An 18,414-nucleotide genomic window follows, 5' to 3' on the forward strand; every position below is an offset into this window, starting at 1 on the left:
CAGTCATGTGAAAAGTTTTCACCAAAGTCAATGTAATCTAAGTTCCCTATTAACTCCCCCTTTACTAAACTTCTGCAACAATGTCCTATGTTCAGATGAGACCAAAGTGGAGATGTTTGGCCATAATACACAGCACCATGTTTGGAGAAAACCAATCACAGCATATCAGCACAAACACAGAACCTGGGCATCTTAAAGTCATTTAGTCAACCATGAGCTTCTCCTCTCCTCTGCCAAATTCCTCAGCAATGATGTGAGAGACTGGAAAATCACACAGAAAACGATTACTTCCAGTTATTGGTGCTCAGGTGGTTCTACAAGCTACTGAATTTTCTTATGTTTTCACAAGAATGCAAGACAATGTGAGAAAGGACCACTGTGGAAAATATACAAGAAAATTCAGGCTAAATAAAACAAGTTAATATTAAAAACAGGAATTCTGAAATAAATTATTAGATAGAGCCTTCTCTTTATGAGAGAGGATGGCTGACACACTGCTACCATTTTCAGGGTTTGCATTATTGACCAGAGACTGTGTTACTGTATCGTTAAGCAACAAAACCAACCAAGACATTTCATGGCTTGTTTATACTATTTTGTCTTTTGAGATTAACTTAAAACATATGCAGGGCAGTGGCTCAGGAGGTAAAATCAGACCGTATCAGCACTTCCAATCCTTACCTCTCCAAAGAGTGCTTTTTATTTATTCATTGCAATTACACCTTTGGTTAAGAGATGAAGGTAGAGACAGGAAGATAGATTACCATAAAGCAGATGAAGACTTTTTCTGCAGTTTGATGGTAATTAGTACATGCGGGCTCTTGTTCTGATCATCGAAGGCTGCCTCTAATTTGACTGTGCCTCTGCATGCTTTGAAATGCAAGGTAATAGGAGGGAGGTAGTTGCACTTTGTTATGGCAAACATGATTATGCAGCTACATTAACTGCTTGAATCCATTTACAACAGATATGTACATGGTCTGTCACTGCACGGGGCTCAAACGATGGCACACAAATGGTAACAGACAGCTCTGTTATTTTGGGAGCTGAGTGTTCCCTCATTTGATACAGCTAGTAATCAAGGAAAACCATTTCATATTCAAGCAGAGAGAAGTAATAAATTCAATTTTTCTAAACGAGCTCGTCGTAGCCATCTTACCGCATTCTTTTTTGGGCTCATCTGATCGGTCCTTGCAGTCCTTCACTGAGTCACACACCTTGGAGCTGTCAATACATTCCCCATTCTTGCATAGAAACTTGAGGGGTCCTTCACATTTGGTGGCTGAAACAGGAAAAAAACAAAAACAGATCACAATCCGCACTAGACACTTCATGAAACTTTATTTCATTTGCATACTCATTCTCACAGCCTTGTGCATCAACAAGTGTGAAGTCAAATTAAATATTTCCAGTCACTGAATTACTGAACACTCATATGAAACCAGACGCAGCAAATATTCATATTATACCCCACATAAAAAAACGTTTAAAAAAAATATTATAATAACTACATTTTAATTTTGGTCCTGTTTCACAGTGCCTGAGTTTAATTTCCTGCAGTTTAATTTTGCACTATGTTTTTAAATTATGCAACACAGTCAGATGAGGGAGAGGTAAAGAAATTCGTCCACAACAAGCACTGGGTTGGATCCACACAATGTAACACCAGCTGCCATTATAGCAAATGATTCATACTCATGTAAGTTTCTTTAAAGGATATTTCTTTCCATGAAATGACAGCCAATTTTTCACACTGTGGTCTGCATATGGAGGAAAAGCTGCTGAATAGCCAGATACTGTACCTTCCTCACTGTGTTGTTCTCTGTTTTCTAGTCAGAATGATTTATGTGCAGAGTTCAAGGTTACAAGGCCAGAGGAGGAAAATTGCTCTTAGCTCATCTCCAAAATTTGAAGCCAGTCACAGTTCACCACTTAAAGAAGTCTGATATGGAAAGGAACAACTTGGAATAGACTTCATAGTGAAATGAAAGAAAAATGAAATAGAAAAGTGAGTAAAAGTTGATGTGCTGTGAGCAAGCAGTGACCTGGAGGGCTGAAAAATGAAGAAAAAGTGGAAGTACCAAAAACTGCAGTTCCTCAAATCCCCACTTATGGTTGGTTCCATAAGTATGGCAAGCTAGGAAAACATGCTAATTGTATTAGTGTATGTCTATAAATTAGATCTGTATTCATTACATATAAAGTGAATTATTTTAACACCTTGTTTAAATTTTGATGATTATGGCTTCAAGCCAGAGATGTGAAGTAAAGTGAAAGTACTTTTTGAATTTTTGAGCAACTGTACTTCTGTATCTGAGTATTTGGGGGGAGGGGTTATTTATTTTTTTACTTGTTACATTTTTTTGGACAAATATTTCTAAAACAGGCTTGTTACTCTAGGTTTAAAACATTTGAGGAGAAAAAATAGTCTCTAACATGTCCCCCTCACCAGTCCATGAAATGTAAAATACCGGCGACCGCCTTGTTCTTTAATTATCGTGCTCACAAACTTGGGTGGACACCAGCTTTTATGGCTACTTTTTTAATTTCACCCCACCAAAACTTTTTATTAATGAGTAGATAACAGCCTTATAACAATGACAATATGGACTGTAAAAATGAACAGCAACTTCATTGGATCCAGACTAAGCATAACATTTCTAAAGAATTAAATTTTTACTTATTTCACCACTATAGCCTTCAAAAAATGACAAAGGATAGTGTTTTAATAATAGATACAGACTGGTCTAGGAACAGGAAGTTCCAGGATGGAAAGTGTTTATTTTATGATCCAGTGAATTTTATTATAAAAGTATAGGGGGAAAAGTGCAAAAGCTATAAAATGAAATCAACAATAAGTAAGAAACTGAAGAAAGAAGGCAGCAGCAGCAAAGGACAGAGAAGAGAAGCTCAAAATCCTCAATAAGCAGCTTCAGGTTTGTTCCCTCATTTTACGTCACAATAAACCATGTTTGATCCCAACAGCTTGTTTCAGACTGTTTTGCAGTTTAGTACAATGTAATTTATAGTGTTTCCTTTTCTACATTTACAAAGAGTCAGAAGAAGAGGGCAAAGACAATCAAAGAAAAGAGGATAAAGAACAGATAACAATAAAGGGTGAAGACAAGGTAAAGGACAATGCAGGAAGGAGCGAAGAAAGACAATGTCTGAGAAACAGAAACGATGGCACAATTAAAGAGGGGCAAAAAAGAATGGGTTAGGTTTCATCCTAAATCCTTACCACCTTTCCCCCTTCCTACCTTACCCACTCCCTCCTCATTCTGCCACTTGTTTCCCAGCCCTAACCCTTACCCCACCTCCATTACTTTCCATCTATAAAGATACTGTAAATAGTTCAATAGCTTTCTGATGAAATACATTTAATTTGCTTTTGTGTTCATTTTTGTAAATCTTATTAGATCTTATTAAATCTTATTTAGGCAAGACTTTTTTGAACACAATTTATTATTAAAAAAGTACTTTTATATGACATTAATAGTTGTGATTCTTAACGATTAGACTATTGGCTGTGATTCAGGCTTTACTGGCTTCAATGTAATCAGATTACCAATGATACTAGAGAATGAGGTGAAAAATATTTACAGCATTATTACAGAATAAATAATTTACAGTAGAGGCAAGTCTTGACTCAGTAAAACTACACAAATATTGCAGGTCTTTTAGCCAAAAAAATCCTGGTGGGCTTATAAAACTGCTCGTGTTGAAAGGTATTTCACATAGGCAGACGTGCAAAAGCAGGGACTGAGACAGATGAAGGAAGAAGACGGGGGAGCAGACATGGAGGAGGACAGACACTCACTGCCAAACACAGTGACAGGTGAACCCACCGTTAACGCATCCAGATTCATCGCTGTGGTCAGGACAGTCGTGGACCTTGTTACACTGCTTGGTGCCGTGGATGCAGGAACCATCACCGCACTGGAATTCATCAGGACGACACGTCAACAGAGCTGTAACAGGGAAGAGATTGAAATTTTAAATTTGATTTTAATGACTTCAAGAGGAGCATAAAATCATGTGGTCGAATCCAATCCAAGACCAGCTGTGGCATTTTAATCACTCGGTTTCTCTCCACATTTGTGTCCCATAAAGAAGAGGAATTGCTTTAAAAACTTTTCTTGAAACACTGAAAAATATTGAGAAATGGCATATACTGCACTTCTATTAATTCACAGTCTGTGTAAGGCACTGCCGAGGACAGAGACAGTCAACCTGAGGGCGTGTGATGAATGATTTTCAATATAGTAACACAAAGATGGAGGCTCCAAGAAACCACACCAAATTTTATTAATATCCCAAGCACAGACAAGCTTTTCATCAACAGTGCCCGGTATGCTCATATAACTCCCTCTAAACCGCTCTAAAAAGCAATATATGTGACAGAGGGATATGATTAAGTGTTATCACAAGACGAACAGGACACAACGAGCCTAATGGAGCCAGGGATGCTGCAGTCTGGACACGCATGTCCAGACATGTATGCACATAGATATGATCATCCATGTTTCTGTGCATCTCTGAGGTAAATCTAGAGATTTGAGTGAGCAATAAACTGGTGGTGCACACTGGTATAGATACACGTGCATGTATATTCATAAGAGCGCAGAAGCAACAGTGCAAAACTGATGAATCACAGCAGGAGCATTTGTCCTCTGCTGACAAGCTGGAAGAAAATTCCATTTTTTAGGCAAAGAAATCCTCGTACAGACATAAGGGTGCGTGAATACACCAAAGGTGGTGAACATATGAGTTTAAACGTGTAGCACAGGAACTTGTGGACAAAGATGAGGTTGTGTCCCTAACCACCCCCAGCCTTCCTCCCCTCCTTAATGCAGATATTCTGTTGGCTAATAAAACATCAATCTCCTGTAAGTGCAGCTTATATGACACACCACAGAGTGAGAGCTGTGCGTTTGATGTGTGCACCGCACATCTTGATAATGAATAGTGGGACTATCTGGGCTTCACACTCTGGCTTAGTGAGACAGGAGCTTCAGGGCTCCCCCATCCATGACCAGCTAATAGGAAAACCTGTCTTATCACAAGGCCCCATCTTCACACAGTGTTTATCAACACAAACACATTCTTTACCTGACACATTTAGGAGGAAAAAACTCAATATCAACTCCCAGCAGAGAAGAAATGTGCTAAATGATAGAGCGTCAGCTCAGAGGAGGGAAGAAATATTGCTGTTGAAGATGATCTATTTCACCATCTCAAAGCAAATAAACAAAAACAAAATATAACATTAATTTAACAACTTCACAATTTCTGGATTCATCTGAAGACGTGCAACATGTTTAATAAAAAGTGCCCACCTAGTGAATAGAATATTCACAAAACTACGAGAGTTTATTCAGAATCAACCAAACTTAAAAAATAATCAAATCCACCCATAACCTGATCTCTTTGAGATTAAAACAACAATATGTATGAAAACTGAATAGCAAATGGAAAGGCTGCAGTTGTACCCATGATTCTTACGGTTGCCTTAAGCTGGATAAAATACTTCTGCTTATACAGACTTTGATAATGTAGTATCATTTTGTAATGTATAGCACTGCTTTACCACTGATTTAATAGTATACAATAAACCTATATACTTTAATATTGTGTATTAACATAAAATGAGGTAATTCAAAAAATCAAGAAATGGGTAGAGGCTGCCAATTACGATTTCCCGAAGTGGAAACATCATGCTTGTTCCGAGTTATTTTATGTTTTAATGAGTTTTTAGAGTTCCTCACCGCTCTCTCAGATTGTGCCTCATTCACTAATGTGGGTGTAGAAATGCTATTACCCTGTACCCCAGATAGGTCCACATTCAATATTACTGCTGGATTCATCAGCAAATGCACCTTGAGATGTATCATGGGAGTGAAACGTCTGAAGTTAAAGCTGTGAAAGTACAAAAGCCTAAAGCAAAACAAGAATAATTTCATTAGAAAATAAAACGAAACAATCATGTCTGAGAAAGAAGACAGAAAAGGTACTGCTTTCAGTTGTCTTTACTTAGGAGCGACAACAGCTGGACACAAGTAAGATTTGGGCTGCAGTAACTGAGGTGGATGTTGCATGAGCTGAGAAACAGCCAGTGACCTGATGACCACCAGGTTTCCTTTTTCTACAGAAAGCAGAAAAAGGTTGACATCAAAGTTAATGGAAAAGGAAGGAAGCAGGTGCAGGACAAGGACCGCCTGAACAGTCAGTCCCAAGATAAGAAACTTACTACAATTATTGAAAAGACATGCATGCATAAATGGGACATGTAAGTGATATACAAGTTTCATCCAACAAGGATGAAAGCATTTTTAATGAATATGGTTTTGATATGTGAAGTATTTAAGCCTGAGGTATAATGCCAACCGTGTGCAAAATTAACTTTGTTTCTTCTTCTGTTTTGGCCTTTGAATTGGTGAAAACTAGTAGAGAAACAGGCTGCTTATTAGAATATGTAAAAACTGTATGTACAGCGCTGAACAGATTTATTAGAGCACCTGTCATAAAAACAAGAAAACACAAATATTTTAAAAATCTGTGAAAAACTCGCTAGAAACATAAGAATTACTGAATTCACTAATCTATGAGTTTCTGGCTATACTGACACATGTAAGTAGCTAAAGTGAATTTCTGTGTATAAGATGACAACAGATCTGGAACAGACGGCAGCAGATTTGCAATTTAGCCCAAACAGATTGTATGTAATTGCCAACTTGACCCTATTCAATCACAAACTGATAGCAGATTGACTCCATCTTATTGCTGTCTTTACCAGCAAAGTTGCTTTGAAGATGACAGCTGATTATAAGTGGCCATTATTTATATAAACACGTGGTTCTGAAATGTCTTCATACGTACTCAGATAAAAATCTCAGATAAAAAATAAAAACCAGGTATGTGCCAGGTACAATTTAAACAGAGATTTCTGCATGACCACTTTTTGAATTAGACCCATTGAGGGTCTGTTCCTCTATGTTACCAATTTTAATGTGGCTGCTCTTGTCCAGTGGTCTTTTTGCATGTGTTCAACAACCCAATCAGCTGCTAGGCCCTGTTTTTTAATTCACTCTCATCTCTCACTCTCTTGGCACTCGATCTCATCCGGGCTTTCCAACGTGTCTCAACTAATGTCTCCATCAGCCATCTGCTAACTCTGCTTCACCACCAGATTCTACACTCCAGGGGTTCGGCCACTATCTCCAACTTTCATCTGGAATTCAGCACTATTATGTCACTTCTCATCTGAGAATAAGCGCAAAATATGCTTCCATTATGCATGCTTATATTTCTGCAATAGATGTAGCTCTTTTTTTCTCCTTAATTATCTGTAATTAAGAAACTATGAATAGTTTATTCTTCTTTTGTATATTGCATTGTGGGTTTAGCAGTGAACATCAAAGGCACACATAAGCATTTCTGTATGCTAGCTGGGATGTTATACAAAGCTTATTCCTTTCACGCTTACATGTAATCTCTCTCTCTCAACCTTGCTACATATTTTATATGTGCTGAAAGACTTTCAGACAGTGCAGCGTTTTCTTTTATCACTGTAAGCTGAGAAGACAGCCTTGAATCGACATAGTTATATGCAGCAGAGAACATATATAAGCTACTGCAACATTAAAAATAGAAAACGGTTACATATGTAGGAGATTACAGTTGTTGGGAGACAAGCAAACACATGAAAGAAAGGAAGCAGAACAAGACACTCACGGCAGTCTGACTCATCAGATTTGTCTTTGCAGTCAGGATCTCCATCGCACTTCCAGGTCAGTCGCACACACTCGCCATTGGCACAGCGAAACTCCCCACTGGTGCAGTTGGCTCGGCGGTTGGGCAGGTATGGGGCTCCATCACCTCCGCAGCGCTCGGGCCCCTCGTCTGAACTGTCGGAGCAGTCAGGGTCGCCGTCACAGCTCCACATGAGCGGCACGCACTCTGAGGTGTTACAGCGGAGGTGGTTGGGCCCACAAGTTAGAGGAGAGGTGCACTTCAGCTCATCGCTGCCGTCGCCGCAGTCATCATCACCATCGCACACGTAGACGGTGGCTAAACATTTGCGGTTGGCACACATGAACTCACCGCTGGGACAGGCCTTGGCATCTGAGGACCAACAGAGACAGCAAAACTCACGCGAGGGACTGCACGTTCTGTTCTCATGACAGTGAAGCAGGGATGGTGTAGCATGTATTATCAGACTGCAGTTTGTGCAGCAGAAACCGTTACCCTGTCTTCTTTAGCTGCTGAAAAGGAAATCTGAGGAATTTGTTTGAAGGCCGTTGCTTTTAATCTTTTGCAGACTGCCTTGACACAACATAAAACTACACTAAAATGTAATACTTTCATAACCAGAGAACTGTACACTTTTAGTCAAATAAGTAAATATAAAAGTTTCAGGTCTTGCTAGAGCTGCAGAGCATTGAGAGCAAGTAAGATCGAGGACTTATTGGCTTAAAGTCATTTCAAGCAGATGGGCACAGACACAGAAATAGTTTCCCAGACTGGCTAAAAGTCAATAATATAACAGAGACAAAGAGAAAGCTGGGAAGGATAACGGTGATTAGGAAAATGGTGAGAGGCTTTCTCTCCTACCTTTTCCAGGGTATTTTTCTGTATCTAGTCATGTCTAACTGAAAGCACTCTGGATGCGAAGAAAGCCAGGGTACCCGCTGTGAGCCCATAGGTGCTCAGAGGCCGGCACAGGGAGAGGAAGGATTTGATATTTACACAAACCACGGGGAGTTCAGCTTTAACGCCAGTGCCTTTGGCTGCTGCGGCTGGTTACTGGAAAGGATTGCTGTTTTGCTACATTTTACACAGAATCAGCAAATTGTAAAGCTGTAGCATATTGTCACTGACCTGCAGCAGACACCATGTATTTTCTGATCAAAGCAGGGGGAAGTTTTTAAATAGCTTCAGATTAAATTGCAGCATTTCTGCATCAAAAGTATCACTGCTGTGAAAGGTAGTGATCAGCTGAACAGTTAAACAATGCAACAAAACAGCATGAAAAGAAGCTTATAGCATAAAAGAGCAGAAATTAAACATCTTAATATACATCATGAAACATCATGAAACCACTGCTTCTCAGTTAAACCAGGTAAACACATCTTAAGCTAGCAAAAACACTGGATGCAAGATAGTGTCTTACTTACTATCCTACGTAATCACACCATATGTTACAATTACTATCTCTTCTTTTCTCTGCTAACATCACTGTTAATTAATTCACTGATATGAACACGACTGCCTCAGAAGCTTGGGAAAAAGCAACTGATGTGAACATAAGTGTCATGGATTCAGTTCAGCGACAGGGTTTATAGTTATTAATATTAAAGACTGCATCTGATTCTCATGTGTCTGCTGTCCCGGTATGCCTCTGCCCACACTCTATACTAATTTGGCACTAAATAATTAAAGAGATTCAATGAACAAGTGCGTTATTACACAGGGGGAAGGCCATTAGCACTTTACATCAGTGCCCTGGTTGAATTCCAGTTGGGACAGAATTTCAAGATTTCTGAGCAACTTTGAGCCCACAGACCAGACCATCTGCTGATGATGTTGTACAAGGCAGTGGGTTTTAAATGATAAATAAATCACAGAGGGAACAAGCACTTCACCCAGTGGATGTTTAGTAAGATTTATTATACGATTTTCTTTTTATACAAGTTGTTGTGTCTGCTGGAAAAAAAGCAGAAAAGATCATTAAAAAATGAATTTGCAACATTTTGTTTGGCTATACATCTCATGGTAAGGTCATTTAAATGACAGGCCAAGTACAACTGGTAATTATAGCACATTTGTACTCAGCTATAGCACTCAAAGTGCTTTCTATACACACACACACACACACACACACACACACGCACACACACACACACACACACACACACACACACACACACAAATAGGCTCAATACACCAAATAGATCCATCGGGTGTCAGGACATTTCACAGTTTAATATCTTCCCCAACGATACTTTGGCATGTGGACTGGGGGAGCCAGGGATGGATCCATCACTCTCCTGATTGGTGGATGACCTGCTCTGCTACACTGGCTCCAACTGTAAATAGAACTGTCCTTTGACAATGCTGTCAAAGTGGTGCCTCCAGGTATACAATATTTACTGCATTCACTTCAAGGAGCTTTATCTCAACTTTTTTGCAAGTTGAATTGTTTTGTTCTCCTAATTAGAATATTCCCGTGAGGCTAACAATAAAATATTGGCTTGGCATAGAGTTTTTTACCAGACTCCCATTTATCTAGGCTTGGAACCAGCAGTGGGAGCACACTAGCCTTTTTTGTTTACTTGACACAAACATGAGGTTCTTGTTAAGGATAGATGAACAGTGGCACCGATTTGGGTGCATTTCAGTGAAAGTGCTCTCTTTTTTGAGCACCCGGGTCAGACGCTTCTTGAAAGAGACATCACTGCTGAGTGATGCAGGTATGTTTACCTCACTTTAGCACTACAAAGCATGTTTGATTTTGCTCTATTACACTGAAGGGAAAGCAAACACATTTACAGACGATATCTCCAAAAGTGTACAAACTCACACCAAAACAATTTAGCACTACAGCCCAGAGACAAAAATATATATACATTTGATTTGGGGGTGAAATGTCCCTGAACCCTATGAGGTCTAAATGTATCCTGTTCTATCAGACTGAGATTTTTTGTTTTTATTTTTTATTGTTTTGGAGTCATCAAGTCACTGAGGACTTTATACTATACTGGTGGCACTCAGCCGATGCTACCACTTCCTTTTAATTCCTTGGCTGGGAGAAGCTTTCCTCTGACTACCATTCTGGTAGTCAGAGCTGGCAGCATAACCCACTTAACTTCTTCTGGCAGCTTTGATGATGGGAGATTGTTGCCAGCGGCAACCAACGGCTCAGATGTAGTGGGAAGAAATGACTGGTCGCTCTACTCACGTTAGCATTACAACTGATAAGTGTGGACCGCATGTGTGTGCGTGCATGCATGTAAGTGTGTGTGAGATGAGTCTGAGTGTGTTGGGGGGAAAAAGGTGAAATGAAGTGTGAAAGGTAAGGAAATTATTTTCAGTGCAGGAAAAGAGAAAAAAAGGGAAAAAATAAGAAAAGAGATGAGAATAAAGTCTTCCAGGTTTTATGTTAGCATGCAAAAGATTTATATATTTTTATCTGTTGACACACAAATACCTGTGACCGTGTCCATCACTTTCTATACAGCTTAATGTCCTCTTAGCTTTCTCATAGATATTCATAACTTTAAACTTAAGAGATGACTCAAACCTGTCCGCTCTGCTTAGAGAATTAAGGTTCACTGCAGCAAGGTGACTCAAAGAAACACACACACACAAACTCACACTGCTGGCTAGTTCACATGGGTCACAGTGGCTCACCAGGGAAATATCTCAGTGACTGCCCTTTCCTGTAATGCCACACACATAATAACTGAACAACCACAGTTTTAACAAAGATGGGGCAACTCTCTCATCCGGAGAAACAATCAGGACATGATATAGGGTACAAGATGGGAGTCAAAGTGTCCGTGTTATCATTACTGCCTGAAAACGTAGGTTGACTGAGGGCCGATAGGTGAGGACAAAAGAGACACACAATGAGCACTGATACGAGACAAAATAGCCGCCGTTTGGCCAAATTGAAAACCTGTCTAGATTCCGATTAGCAGAATGTAATTGTGAAGAAACTTTGTCAGTACAAGCCCCTTTAGATGTGTTAAATGGTCTTTTGTGAAGGCTTTATCTCAGTTTTACCCAGTTCAGTTTCACTCCAGGGACAGTGAGACAGCTGTGAGGAATGCAGGGTTTGTCTGTTTGCTTCATACTGTCCAAGAAATGTTAAATTTAAATAAAGACATCAATCGAAAAGATAACTGTAAAAAAAAATCATATTCATGCACCAGGCTGGTTACCCAAACTGACATTTAGCGTAACTGCAAACACACAGAAGATGAATACACAGAACTCCAGACTGGTTCCAGTGCCTTGCAGTAGATCCCAGTTGACAGACATGCTCAGAAAAAATGCTTGGGGAGTAAATGCACATGAATCTTCACATGCTGAGAGTTGAGGCTACAGTCCAGCTTTCCTGCGGAGCCTCTCCAGAGTTACTGCTTAATGTAATGTTGATCAGGGAAAGCTTTCTCTGGTGAGGGCTAGATTCTACTTAATACATAATTCAGCATGTGGATGACTCAATTAGTAGGATGCCTCTGCAAGATTTACTTTTTCCAGTCAGCGGCACGCTATGCACTTCATAAATTTCTACTAATAGCGGAACGTGCGGGAGCTGACTGAGGAGGTTCCAGCTTAGTCAGTTTTGGGGGTACAATTTGCCTGCTTATAGCTCAGTAAATACAAGGGTTGGAAAAGAAGAAATGTGTTCCTTGTGAGCATGCTCAAAAGTATAACGTAACAATCACAAAATGGAAGTTTGTGTTGAAGGTATTTCTCACAACTTACACAGAATATCCAATCAAATGTGAGTTTGCCCCTCAAAGCATCTATTTTCCGAGTCATACTGTGGCACAAGACAAACCACACATGCTCTCTGTTTTTCAGATATTTGATCATATTATTAGATGCAGCTCCATGTGATTAATAGTGCTAATAATCAACTATTACTTTCTTTGTGAACCTTTTTGACAACCAAATAGGATGCTGCAAGTGCAGTGAAGTTAATATGAGTTGATATGTCAGTACTAGAATGAGCTATTTCTGATTTTCTCCCAGTGGGGTCCTGACAGGGCTGCAGGATCCCAGCTCACTAAGTTTATGTTAAATAATTCACCAGTTAGTCCATGTGAGTTCATGTCAACAATTCAATAATAATGCAGTCTAAACAGAAACCAGAGCCTTTAAACATAAACCGTTAAGAGTAAGGTTAAGCAAGCTTCACATCAGGTGCTTAGCTAGGTAAGTTTAACAGGCTATGTGGCTTAGCCCCTGTGGTTGTCGCACAAATTAGATTAACTCATTAAACTAACAGCAATTGATTCAATTTGATCCAATTCAGTTCAATCAGATGCCAACAATCAGACGACCCCTTATGAGCAAGCACTTGGCGACAATGGGAAGGGAGATCTCCCTATTAACAGGAAGAAACCTCCAGCAAACCAGGGTCAGTGAGGGCGAGCCATCTGCCTGGTTGGGGGTGAGGGAAGTGTATGCGTCTTTATGAATCCTACTTCTTCCTTAACACGTTGGCCGATCTGAATAAATTTTGCATGAACGTTATCACACATACAGTGATTATTAAAATCTATATGTTAAAAAAACAAAAACATTTATTTTACATCCAAACTGTTTTGACTTTGTTGTTTTGATATCAGTTGGAGGACAATGTTGGAGCAGACTATAATTTTTGTGGAGTGGAGATAAGAACATTACTTTTTCTTTTATTGCATTTTATTTTATTGAGCATGATGGTAAAGTGTAAACTGCACCAAAGAAACAACTGCATTATGCTACAAACACAATTTCAGCTCTTCACAGACATCTACACAAACAGCATGCTAACTCAAAGCTAGTGAAGAATCCAGAGTGACGTTAAAGCTCAGTCTATTCTTACAGCAGCCCAGCAGCCAAAGCCTGCTCTTTAACAGGTATGAAAGGCAGTGATGAGCCGTCAGGCTTGAATCCTCCTTTTCTGTTTCTACAGTAGAATCACAGTGGAGATCGTTTTGAAGTCTCTTTGGGCTGGTTTTTGTTGTTAGCTTTTTGTTGTTGGCTTTGTGTTCAAATCTAAATACCAAGAGAAAGCTGGTATGTACGCTCTCATTAGGCTAGGTACAGGGATTTGTGTTTGTGGTGTTGTCAATAAAAACTTGTATTGTTAACTGGTAAATATGTAACAATGCATTTCAGCCTTGTTATGGAGTAATGTGAAAGTAATGTAATAAGTAATCTAATGAATTGCTTTCTCACAGGAGTAGTTGAGTAATGTAAAGCAGTACTTTAAGAAAAAAGTAAATATCCCTTATTGAGAATCCCTGCAGTAATAAGAGAAGGATAAACACTATTTACTAATGAAAACTGTCAAGCAAACCTTTGCCCTCAAAGGTGAATGTGTTAAACTGTTTTGTGAACATCACACTACTATTAGTGTTGTTATTCTACATCAATCAGGTATAGCCCAATACTGGAATCACTGTGCAGCTCACTGAGATGGACTAAAGACATAACACTGCAAAATCAATGGTTAGTACCTCCAGAGCAGATCAGCTGCAAGGTTACATTTAAAAGCCTCATGTCCTTGATTTAAACATCATCTTTCAGGTTGGCATTGGGCCCAATCATCAGATAAACTGGCCTGAGCAGCATTTAATAGGCCTAATTTGTGATGCTATCTAGCACTGTGCTCTGCTTGTACTGGAGAGAGCTTATTCTAAGTGGTCATACTGAGAGGAGTTTCCCTCTAGAGGTATTTTGGCCTCTGCCTGGGTGGGCGACAGCCTGCTGCCTGCCCTCGTGTCACTACTGAGAGGCTTAAGACTGCCACATCAATACAGACATTAGAATGAAAGAAAGATTAGCCCAGGCTAGACCGGGCCTCAATGGACAGTGCTATGAAAAGCCATCTAAGCTAAGAAGGCATTAGATCTAAAGTCGATGGAATCACTACCACTTGCTCTGCAGTGAGTGTGTGGGGCCTCTTTGAAACCTTGAGTCCACAACAAGCTACTCGCAAGCTGATTGCAAGCATTGAAGAATAAGTCAAAGCCATAAGGAGCTGAGTATTAATATATATGCAACAGTTTCTCTCATTTATGCATTAATTTTCTGCCAGATTGATAAGGCTTCCTCTCCAAATAAAAACTCAAAATTGGCTGTGTTCTTAACAAATAAACATGAATGGCTTATACGCCAGGCAGACGCGATCTCAACACCCACACACACCCAAACAACCGAGGAGTTAAAGATGCCAGAAAAAGAGGAACATCGTCATTAATATAGGATAATAAGGAGATGGCTTATTTCTTTCCCTCTGTGCATTTGCTGCCACGTGCCATCTTCAAAGTCTAAACATCACACCCCCCACGGCTCTGCTGCCTCAATCATTTCTTCTTGACGTGAAGAGGCAGAGGAGAGAGAAAGAAGGAGAAGAAGCCAATTCTTCACGGCTCCTCAGAAGTAGGGCAAGGATAGTCCCTGCAGGGGACTGGGGGTGGGGGCAGCCGCACGATTGAGTTGCCTGATTGGCTGGGCATGAGGTGATGTCATTTTTTAAGGTTGTGAGGGCCCTGCAGTGGAAAGGCTGAAGACTTGAGGTTTGGAAAGGACAGAAACGTCCAAAGATCACCAGAAAGCTGCAAATATCTGATGGTTTCACACCAAAGATCGTTCCACATCAAAGGGGAATGTTGTCAAGTGCAGCTGGCTTTAATTCAAAACTCACTTCAAATCCATCTAATTATAACGAGTGTTCCCCACTGCGCTTTAATGTCGTACGCCTTTGGATGATAAGTGAGATCAGAAAAGATAAAAGCCTATGAAATACAAAACAGGAGGAATCTGGGTTCTCGTTATTCGACTGCTTGTCGAGTCATTCGCTTCTGCACATCTATCACTGGTGAAATCTGGACCAAAATGTCCTCTGCAAATGCACTCAGCGGTTAAACGTGGAAGTAAAACCATCTGATCGGGGTATTTATTTCATTATGGTAAGTGAACTGACTCGGATAAACTCACCAGACGCACAGTCCTCCTCGTCAGCGCCATTCTCGCAGTCTTTCTCCCCATCACATCTCCATGACAACGAGACACACTTGTTAGTTGATCCCCCACAGTCAAATTTCTCTGGAGGGCACGTCTGTTTGCCTGTGGGCAGAGATAGAAGAGATAGGGAGATTACTGTAGTTTTATGGTCCAATGAAGGCAACCACAACAACTACTACGAGACACAGCTGGACTTGATTTTTATCACCCCCACAATGCTCTTAAAAAAATCAAAAACTCCACCACCCTGGCCAATTGATTTTACTGCGTGGGCTGCCTCTCAAGAAACATGCAAGAAGATCATGAAATACAGCAAATGCACGGCTGGCTATAAAGCAAAAGCTCAACCCAGCCCCTCCTCCTCCTCCTTTTCCTGCCAATCTGCTCTAGTTGGCACAGGGTCGGTTTGATCCAGATTACAGTGCGTTTAATATGAAGCATGTTGTTAATTATACATGTTTGCTTACAGTGCAGCCTTAAGCCTTCCAGAAAGAAACCAGACGCACGTGCCAAGTTATCGATCTTTTTGAGTGTTTTATTATATTTAAAATGCCACTTAAAAGCCTTTTTGACACAGGGGACGATATGATGTTCAACTGCATCAACTTCACTCATTAAACGTGTTCAGAAAAATTTGTGGTTGATATTCGGGGGTCTTATTTAGCACTATAAATTAGATTCACACAGATACAACAGTGCTTTAGTTGCTGCACACGGTGTGACAGAAGCTGTTTTAACTGTTTATCCACTTTTTTAAGTAAACTATTTATCCTCATTACCTTTTTAGCTAATTGTATTTTAATTCAATTAAGCATAATTCTTTCCACATATCCTGTCAACTGCATTAGTAATACAAGGTGTAGTTTTCCAGCTACACATCATTGTTGGTATTTATATTCTTGCTGTACACAAACTGACAAACAATGGTATAACAGGATCCTGCGTGGTGTGATAAGTGAGAACAAGATCCTTAACGAATACCAATTTAAGAAGCTAAACAGAATCTCTGGTGCTGTCACCAGCAATGTTAGGTGTAAATTGCATTGTGGGTAATTGAACCAGAAAGTGAGAAAGTCTCCCAAGATTTTCAAACAAGCTACATATAGTCAGTCTCGTATAGTCAGAAAGCCGCCTTTATGATCAAATAGAATTCTTTTTATTTAATGTCAATTCAATATCCATCCATCCATGCACTCACCTGTTCATCCATCCATTTCCTTCTGCTTATCTAATTCAAGGTTGAAGCCTATCCCAGCTGTCATAGGGTGAGAGGCAGGGTATACTCTGGACATGTCCCTAGTCTGTCACAGTGCTAACACATAGACAGATAACCATTCACACTCACATTTAAACTCACACAGATGGGCAATTTAGAATCACCAATTAACCTAACCCTACTACCTGCATGTCTTTGAACTGTGGGAAGAAGTACCCGGAGAGAGCCCACACAGACACCGCTGGAACATGCAATCTTCACACAGAAAGACCACGGCCAGAGGGAGCACTACAATCCAGGACCTTCTTGCTTTGAAGCAACAGTGCTAACTACCGCACCACCATGCTGCCCTACGAATCCAATAATCAGAAGATTTTAACTATGACAATTGCATGTTAGTCATTTTTTTAGTACAGTACAGTATATATACTGCAGTGCCAGTATCACTTTCCTTTCAGCAACACAAATAATAATAATAAAGTATAAAGCAGGTATAATTGTGTACAGTCACCCTGTATTGTGTTGAGCACTTCAAAGTCACAGCAATACGGGTTATCAGAAACACAAATTTAGTTACAAGGATCTCTAAAAAATGGTCTTTAAATAATAAATATTATTATGCAGTTTGGCCACTGTGACTTCAACAGGAAGAAATGCAATAAAGGTACATGAATCAAACTTTGGAAGCTACATATCCCCTGCAGCTAAGCCTTTTGGGGCAAAAGGAGTAGACTGCCTAACACTGGACACTACATTTTAAACTGAGAGAACTTTGAACTATATAAATTACAAATAACAATAAGGTGTCACAACTAGTGTCAATATGCTGATCCTCGTCTAGCCATGTTTGTAGATGCTATTCCGGGAACTCCAGAATGAGGAACTCCTCCTCATTGCAGTCTGCAGGGTTTCATTATCTCAGTTATTGTAACACGTCCAACTTCAGCAGGAGCTGAACTTTAATTTATTGGCTCCAACAGTTTTCCCTCTGAGTTTATTACACACAGCAGCCTCACACTACAGTAAAGTGAATGATCGTCTCCGAGGTGAGTTGCGCTCATTTGTATATAAACAACAATAGTCACTTCATTAATTACTCCGAATGATCTATTATCCCAGACATGGAGACAGGACCTGTAAGGATCATTAACGATAACTGATGTGTGTGTTCTTTGTCAACTACACAGAAGATTACACTGAGGTACCGCCAGAAGCTTTCTTGATCATTTCTTACAATATAATGTCAGCATTTAAAACTATTTGTTTATTCTTACAGATTCCTTTCCTCTGAAAATACAGAAACGACCATGGTGTGTCACGTATTCATCTATTTTAATCGTAAAAATGCTGATATTTTTGTTGATATTATTTTTTTATGTGTTGACAGGCAGGTCTCAACATTTGCCGCTCTCTCCTGACAGCTGGTGGCGGGGGAGAGCGAGTAGGAA

General features: G+C 39.9%; 1 protein-coding gene across 3 annotated transcripts in view; it reads right to left on the reverse strand.

Annotated features, from left to right (window-relative positions):
• The window catches only part of LOC100712136 (low-density lipoprotein receptor-related protein 8), a 79,541-nt gene that overhangs the window by 23,064 nt on the left and 38,063 nt on the right, over positions 1–18,414 (reverse strand). For all 3 annotated transcript variants that reach the window (XM_025900463.1, XM_005458056.4, XM_005458054.4), the window contains exons 4-7: positions 15,724–15,852; positions 7,735–8,124; positions 3,849–3,971; positions 1,160–1,282 (exon numbers count right to left, since the gene is read on the reverse strand). In XM_025900463.1, the coding sequence (XP_025756248.1) occupies positions 1,160–1,282; positions 3,849–3,971; positions 7,735–8,124; positions 15,724–15,852 (765 nt within the window). The remainder of the gene's footprint in view (positions 1–1,159; positions 1,283–3,848; positions 3,972–7,734; positions 8,125–15,723; positions 15,853–18,414) is intronic.

This window comes from Oreochromis niloticus, linkage group LG18 (genome assembly GCF_001858045.2).
Source record: "Oreochromis niloticus isolate F11D_XX linkage group LG18, O_niloticus_UMD_NMBU, whole genome shotgun sequence".
NCBI classification, from domain to species: Eukaryota; Metazoa; Chordata; class Actinopteri; order Cichliformes; family Cichlidae; genus Oreochromis; species Oreochromis niloticus.